This window comes from Eutrigla gurnardus (assembly GCF_963514095.1).
Source record: "Eutrigla gurnardus genome assembly, chromosome: 6".
In the NCBI taxonomy this organism is placed as follows: Eukaryota; Metazoa; Chordata; class Actinopteri; order Perciformes; family Triglidae; genus Eutrigla; species Eutrigla gurnardus.
Genome location: NC_139920.1, coordinates 15568416 through 15576876, shown reverse-complemented (window position 1 = coordinate 15576876; position 8461 = coordinate 15568416). Strand labels below are relative to the sequence as shown.

Here is an 8461-nt window from a genome sequence, read left to right as displayed (position 1 = left end):
TATTATAAACACTCGGCAGATACCAAAGCTACACAAATGAAAACATTTTTCTCGTGAAGGAGCTGTTTGAGCTGCAACTGCACAGTAACAGTAAACTATTTTACAGTTGTGTCTCTCTGATCCTCTTCCATGTGGTTCTCTTCAAATCACAGATAATCACATATTTTGAGATGTGTTAATCTCCTCTGATTGAGTTTAGTTTGTTAAATGTAACACATCTTTAATTGAGGACTGTGTACACTTGATTGGTTGCCTAAATAAAAAATCCAGCACTTTTTAACTTGGTGAGGAAGGAGCTATTAAGATTAGTACCTATGAGAGACACTTGAGGGCAGTATCACTTCACTTCCTCTCCCTAATATGGCATGTCTTTATACTCCACAGAATAACGCAGGGAAAAAAAATATTGCCAGCGTTGCTGATTGTATATAAAAAGACTTAAAATCATGCACAGGGTTTGAATGGTATTTTATGTTAATTTATTTCAGTTCCAACGATTTTTGTCATTATTATGCAAGTGCTTTTTATTGGTTTCTTTGCATGCATGCACACAACGTGTACTTTATCTGTGGGTATGAGCAGATCCACCAGTCATAGATTATCATGACCAGTTATTCTTCATGTAACTGTATGGCTTTTACTGCGAATATTTGCAGAAAGGCAGAAGAAAAAGTCAGTCGAGAACACAGTTTTCAGTCCACATTTTATTTAGGAATGTAAAAGACAATTCCTTCTGCTCAAAATAAGAGAAAAGAAAATGATATATATATTTTTTTCTTTCAGAAAGTAAGACAAAAGTATGAATTTTGGAAGGTAAAAGTATCCATAAATACACAATGAAAAAATAAATAAAATCAATGTCTGTTGTGTTCTGTCTGTGTCAGTCCAAATTCAATGTTTTATCAACTGAAAAGAGTTATATTACAGTTGTAAGTAGGCATGCTAAAACTGCTGTAAGAAATATTTTCATTACATTTTCACAGTAAAACAATAACAACGTCAGTGTGATATAAAATTGTTGCAAAATCTACAGTATATTTCAGGTCAGAAAAATCAACATACTTAAAAAGCAAAAAAAGGTTTACAAAGCAAGAAGCTTGGAAATGTATCTACAACCATAAATGTGTCAGAAAATCAGAAATACTTCAGTATTGCAAAGCTTTGTGATCAACTCTCTCTCTCTCTCTCTCTCTCTCTCTCACACACACACACATCATTCACTCTCGCAAAATCCTGCCTCATCACTGACTGTAATATGCAGAATACATACCTATAGAATGGCAACACATTGAAGTTTGGAGGAGGATTTTACACAAGAACAGACAAATCTGAATTTTAACCTAAAGTGATTCAGCTATAAAAGAAGAAGAAGAAGAAGAGAAAAAAATCACAACAATCAAGACTACAAATACCATTTTCTGATCTGATGTAAATGAGCTCTAAATATAAACCCAACTGTAGTTTTATGTCAATATCATAGTTCTATTACAACTAAACAACAAACAAAAGTAAGCTGAGGCTGTGTAATCACAGAAACAGGATTTATTCCGAACTGAAACTCGGCTTACTATTAGGTTAAGATGACCAGCGATACAACAGATCCAAGAACATCCTCCGCCCCATGTGTATGCAGACTTTGTTTGTGCTGTGTTCAGTTCAGGGAAACCAGGCCCCTTTCAGTACAATCATCATGAGGACGTCGAGTCTAGTGTGTGGCACAGAGAGGCACAGCAAAATCATAGAGATACAATCTTTTTCTCCATCTGTCCCAACACTCAGCATTCCCCAATAAAGTAAAGGGGCTGATATTCTACATTAATAACATATTTAAAAAGAAACGTCCCGCTTATTAGACCATTACACCGAAACTGTTGAAGGCATTTAGATAATATTGCAACATCAGTTAAATTAAAGATACAGCTATCATTTTATATATCCAAAGAAGTTGTCCTTTGTTGAAAAACAAACAAACAGTGGAGACTATTCAAAAGCTCAGAGCCAGACATGCAAATGTGCATTAAGGTAAGCTGATCCTTTAGGACTTGCAGCACAGTAACAGAAAGACCATGGCATAAGTTGGCCACGAGAAAAGATAAAAAGGTGTCGGGGATGTCATGAAATCAAGATTTTCTTCTGATGTGGCATTGTCCCAAATAATGGGCCTCTGATGGTATTTCCTTCTAAGACTGAAGACCAAAACGAATGGTGGTTTAGATTCAACACACTAATCCCAGTGTTAAACTCGGGCCCCGGCTTCACCTTGATGCAATGTGGCAGATTCATGGAAATCTCTGCTGGTCGGTCCTGTAAACAAAGAGGAAGACTACGCCTCTCTATGACATCACGTGCAACAACTGGTGAAACAGCGAGGATGAGACACTGAATGAACACGGAGACACAATCTGCTGGCAGCGTCGACAGCGGAGGAAGACGATGTTTGGCAGATGTTATGGCCACACCGTCAGTTAAAACCAAGAAAAAGTTCAGGTGTAGATCAATAATGAACTAATGCAACACACATTAATGAGCCACACTGTTGCAATGCTTTACCTATTCCATCCCTATGATGCCCACTGGAGCGCCAAACGTGGTTTGAACCAAGGGATTTGTCAACACCAACAAAAATTCATCAGCTTTATCCTTTAAATGTGATTGGTGGAGGTTAAGTTGGATTATTCTGCACTAAAACGCCATATTTGCACAAGCCACGACAGTTTAACCTTATGTGAGTGCCTACTATCAGATATATGCTACGGGAGGGGGGGGGGGGGGGGATGTACACCTTGATTCTTGTCTCTATTGGTACTTAAGACGCTCTGCAATTTACTCCACAGCTGAAAAGATAATGAGCACAAAACCCACGAGAGCAATAATGTATTCATATAGATTTGGGTCACGCTAGGAGGCGAGAGTCCAGCTAGAACAGAGACCAGAGCATTGTTATTGTTACCAGTGTGTGTGTGTGTGTGTGTGTGTGACAGCTCTACAGGTACGTGCAACATACACCAACACCCTTCACTGAGCGAGCAGACCCAAAAGGAGAAAGCCACAAAGAAATGTGATAAAAGAAGTGCCTGCAGGCTGCTGGAGTTGTCTTTTTCCATTCCTCCCTTTTTTTTCCAGCCTGTCTCTCCACACCCTCATTACCTGCCAAGAGTTACACCCACACACCCACACACACACACACACACACACACACACACACACACACCAATCTGCAACTACTGGTTCCCGCACACAAAGATCAACTCGTTATTGGCAAAACTACCGATGGAATGCACAACAAATCAAAGCTTTAATCAATCTGAGTCAAGATGTGAGAGCAGACCGGGGCCAATTTTCAAACCGTAAACCGTTTACACAATTTAGTGTATTTTGTGTGTAATCACGGCTTCAACAGTTTGGCTGCAAAGAACGAGGAATATGAAACCATTCTAACCAATGATCAAACGAGCTCCAGCAGGACACACACACATCGGAGGTGCAGGAAGGGTGATTTACACACAAAGCATCAGGCCAGACGAGGAGAAATGCTAACATGTTGGTCACACACACACACACACACACACACACACACACACACACACACACACACACACACACACACACACACACACACACACACACACACATACTGTAGCATAATACAGAGAAAGTGACACAAAATGCAGAGGAATAAGCTGACACCATGAATACGATTCTAATGTGGCAGACAAGCCGACAGGAAGACAGACTTGCAGATAGACAGGTAAAACAGACCGCCAGGAAGACAGGGTCTCGGGTCCGAACACACAGACTTGTCCCTCCTGTCTTTTTGAAAGGTGGAGGTGACAGTGATCAGCTGGAGTCCAGCCAGCGACTTTTCCTCCACTCAAACCAGGAAGCAAATGAAAGTGAGGCTCTGAGTCGGACAGCCAACTAGTTCAGAGGAACACATTGGGTCTAAGTGGCTCCAGTTGATTCAAGGGGATCACGCTGATGTGAGAGGAATCTATAGAACAGAACTGCTCAAGAGGGAAATGGCTATGACAGTGCAAAGAGCCACAGATGGAGAGAAAGGGATGTCAGGTGAAAGTTGATTTAAGTGGAGACACAGACCGGGACTCTTTCTGCCCTACAGAACTGGAAGCTGGAAAAATGACTGAATCTCTTGCTTTTCCCAAGAAATAGTTTGATTTTCTATTTCAGGAAAGAAGAGTCAACAAACAGACGGGAGCAGAACAGCAGAGATGGTTTAAATTAAATTAAAAAAGAACCAAGAAGGACACCACACATCTTCCATTTTCCATGTTAAATTATGAATTCAAGAAATAGTTAATTTTACAAACGGAAAAAAAATGTTGCAAGGTGTTAATTTACTCCTGTTGAGTTACAAGTTTTTAGTTTCCTCTATGAAAGGATTTTGGAGAATCTTAAGAGTGGAAGACCATCAATGTTGTAAGGTGTTCGTTTAAGAAATTCTAAATAAGTTATAATTATAATAATTATAAAAAATAAATGTTATATAGCGCTTTTTCTTAGTACTCAAAGACGCTTAAACTCTTGTGGTTAATTTAGTAAAACAAAATGGTTAAATAATAATAATAAACTAAACTAGCAGTCACCAGTAGAAGAATCTTACAGAGAGCATAGAAGACACAAATCAAAATAGTGAAAAAAAAACAACCTTATGATATTTGAAAGAAAAAAGGTGAAGAAAAAGTGAAAAATGATGAACTATTAAAATGTTTATACGCTGAATGTATCATTAATCTAATATGTGTCATGTTAACGTATGTTGTAGGTTTTGGGATCAGTAGGTAAAGGACACCATCAAAAGACCAAATATAGATTTCTATGAGCATTCTGTCTATCGGTCAAATATAATCAGTCCACATCCTCCATTTCAACATTTCACAGATGGGGAATAGAAAAGGAGCCAAAGGTCGTCATGCTAAATACTACAGGCACTCTGAAACGAAGAACACACACCAGGCTTGTATCGTCTGAATCTCTTCCCGCCTGTGTTTGTGAAAAATAAATATATTTTTTTTGCACGCTTATACTTCCCTCCCCTTTTCTCTGTGTTGTCCATGTCCTCAACAAAACATTTGAAGCATGCAAGGCTCAAAATGGGTCACAGTTTCATGTTAAATGTGATTCTCTACCAAGTGAAACACAAACATGTCAGAAATAAATCCAGTTTAAAGAAAAGGACAGCCCGAGTGGCGACAAAGAGGTACAAAGAACAGAGGGATGCTGCGTGTATTTCCCTTGAGTTGTTTTATGTTACGCCATTAAACGAGCACTTAATAGGCGTAGCTGCACACCGATACTCAACTCCTTCACTCTCGAGCCGTTAACTCACTCAACTGCACCACGTATCTGGACTAAACCCACGTATTGGCATTATGTGATCTCACCTATTGGGTTTCACAGTGTGTGAGAGCGGTTGCCATGGCGATGCCAGTAATATTCTGCTCTGCTGATATATATAATATTCTGCTGATATATAATCAGCAGAATATTAAGACACATAAAAACAGGGAAAAAAAGCTTTTAACAAGCGAAGGAGTTGTTACGTAGGAGTATATATAATGCTGTATTAATAATTTACACTTGAAAATAAATATTTTACATTCAATGTTCTACAGTAGTAGGAGCCTTAGTTATTGCCAGTTTGTGCAAATAAAAAAAACAAAATGTCCACGCTGTAATATTAAAAATACCAAGCCCTCTCCATAGTAATGAACATCAAACCTTATGGATATGAAGTGTAATTCTGTCTTTGCTCTAATAAAACAAACAAAACATCCTAAAGAAGTTTTTTTCACAAAGAAGAAAATATAATTTCTCTGTTCATTTTGTAAAAACAGTTCAAGAAATCAGCTCTGGCAACACTAACATTAATAAAAAACATAAAATCAAGGTGCAGACATTCTGGCCACGAAACATGAGCAAGAAAATAACAGAAATGCTCAAAGTTTTTGAAGCTCATACAGTCCTTCAAATTATAAAGACAGTGTCCCAATCTCATAATACATAGTCAATGTATACATTATACCAATCTTTATAGTATAGTAGTATTTTTCCATATACAAAAGCAAAGGACACAGAATTATGTGCACCTTGCAAATGCAATCAAATCAATTCAAAGAGAGTTAAATGTTTTGTTTAGCTGTTTTTTGTGTTGGTTTTCTAGAGCCGATTCACCACCATCAGTTAAAGAACTACTGAGTAGTTTGACTTTATGATTTATGTGCAAACTACATAATCAAAACCTGCTTTGAGTCACTATGTATTATGGATTCGGGACAAGAAACCTTTTTGTTTGAATGGCACCTGGAAATGGAACCCAACCGTTCTCCCTGAAAACACCCACACAATGTGTTCCAACAGGCAGAAGAGGAGAGAACGGACTGTGCCCTAGAATTTGGCTTAAGTGTTGAAAACCAAACCAGATGACTACATTTAAGTCCACACGTTGATTCAATATGTATGAATTGCCTTGGGTTATTATTATATTACAAATATATAACAGTGTGGATTGACACAATAAATATTTTCCTGCCATTCATGTAGGAAAATGGACTCACAATAGAGCTGGGGAACGTCTATTAAATGTGATATTGTCTGTCACGCATGGCTTTATATATTCTGTATTACACACTGTATTTACACCAGCCTTTTATTTTCTGTCCATTCTTTATAGAGAAATGTCCGTTCGTTGAGGGAAGCTATTGTAAAGTCACCACAATTAAGGGCTTTGATTGGTTCAGGCCCTTTTTTTTCCTGATGTGCTCCCAAAACTTGGGATTGAAATGGCTGACACTTCCTACAGAAACAGCATATGAACGCACACACACACACACACACACACACGCTCACACAGTCACAGACACACACACACACCCACACACACTACGTCTCTCCTGGGGCGGAGGGATATAAAACCTGGCCGATACCAGGAAAAAGAGCAAAGACACTGAAGCTGGAACAAAGACATGTCAGTTAGACCGACTCATCGAAGCGCGTGAGACACCTGACTGTAAGACCAGTCCTAAGACAGATTCAGCAGGCGGACCGACAGGTCACCTGGCTGCAGATACAAAAGCAGCTTATACGTACAGAAACAGCATACTTTACTTTACATTATATTAGAAAAGATTTACAAGATAATATAAGTTGAGAACGGTTGACGCACTGAGATACAACAGTTTAAGTTAAAGAGTTAAGGCTTGAACAGGACAAAAGCAACACCATGTGTGTGTGTGTGTGTGTGTGTGTGTACCTAAGTGCCAGGATCAAAGAGCACTATGGCTTTTACTTGAGCCATATGCAACCCCAAATTCTAATAAACTCAATACCTACAATAGGGATGCAAAATGGCAGCCACAGAAAGGCCACTAGAGGGAGCTGTGACATCCAGCAGATGCAGTGTGTGTGTGTGTGTGTGTGTGTGTGTGTGTGTGCCTCCCTCCATAAGCTTTAGGCTTTAAGGTGGTTTGGTTCATACTAGAGCCTCTTCCTCTTAAAGTAGTCAGCATACTGCCCACCCAGGCCTTGGGAGTGCTGCCCGATGTAGGCGCCATCTGACGATGTCACTTCCTGCACCGCCAGTTGAGGGTACTCCCTCTTATGGCCCCTCGTCTGGTTCTGGAGAGACAGAAGTGAGAAGGGAGGGATGGGTTGGAGCTGAAGAAACAGTATGTGATGCCGTTTAAGTGCCTGACATGTTAAAGGGACAAGACCAGCTGGTGCTGCACTTACAGACCGGATGTCACGTTTTAGACTGTCAGGCTGGAAACGCCGAAACATTGGATCAAATTAAGTGCACAACACTATCGTGTGGTTATTGAGTTATTTATTCTATTCCTTTGAGATTCTTGTTTTTATTTTTTATAATGATTTTTCGTTTCTTTCCAATGCGTTATGTAAAAGCACTTTGAATTACCATGTTATTGAAAGGTGCTACACAATTTAAATTCCCTTGCCTTATTTTTTGTGTTTTGAATTAGTTCAGTAAAGAGATACATGCCTTTTTAAATTGCCACGACTAAGAATTTGATCGATTTTAGTTCATTATATGTTGAAAACATTAACACATCTTGACAATGTTTCGCTCTGCCTTTTTTTTTTTTTTTTTTCTCCAAGCAGATCATCTACAATTTCTTTGGTGATATTGATGTTATATTTTAGCCTGTACTCTTATTCCTTGTTTTGGGCTTAGTAATCATTTGGATTGCGTACATAAGCATCAGTAGTCAATACATCTGTTTAACTATCATGAGAAAGTATTAAATAATCCATGAAACACATGATAATAAAGCCTCCAGTGTGTTTTCATCGGGACGTTGAGCGAGCGCTTCAACTGAGGATAAACTAAAAGAACAGTTTGGAAAAAGTGAAAGCGTGACTAGTTGCAAACAACAATGCAAACATCCCGTGTTTGTATCTGAAGGTGGATCTTCGCAGTGAGAGA

The 8461-nt window shown here is 38.9% G+C and overlaps 1 protein-coding gene across 2 annotated transcripts in view; it reads right to left on the bottom strand.

Annotated features, from left to right (window-relative positions):
* Positions 1-84: 84 nt before the first annotated feature.
* Positions 85-8461, bottom strand: part of raver2 (ribonucleoprotein, PTB-binding 2) — a 63973-nt gene continuing 55596 nt past the window's right edge. For both annotated transcript variants that reach the window (XM_084011368.1, XM_084011369.1), the window contains exon 16: positions 85-7635. In XM_084011368.1, the coding sequence (XP_083867494.1) occupies positions 7495-7635 (141 nt within the window). In that variant the 3' untranslated portion in view covers positions 85-7494. The remainder of the gene's footprint in view (positions 7636-8461) is intronic.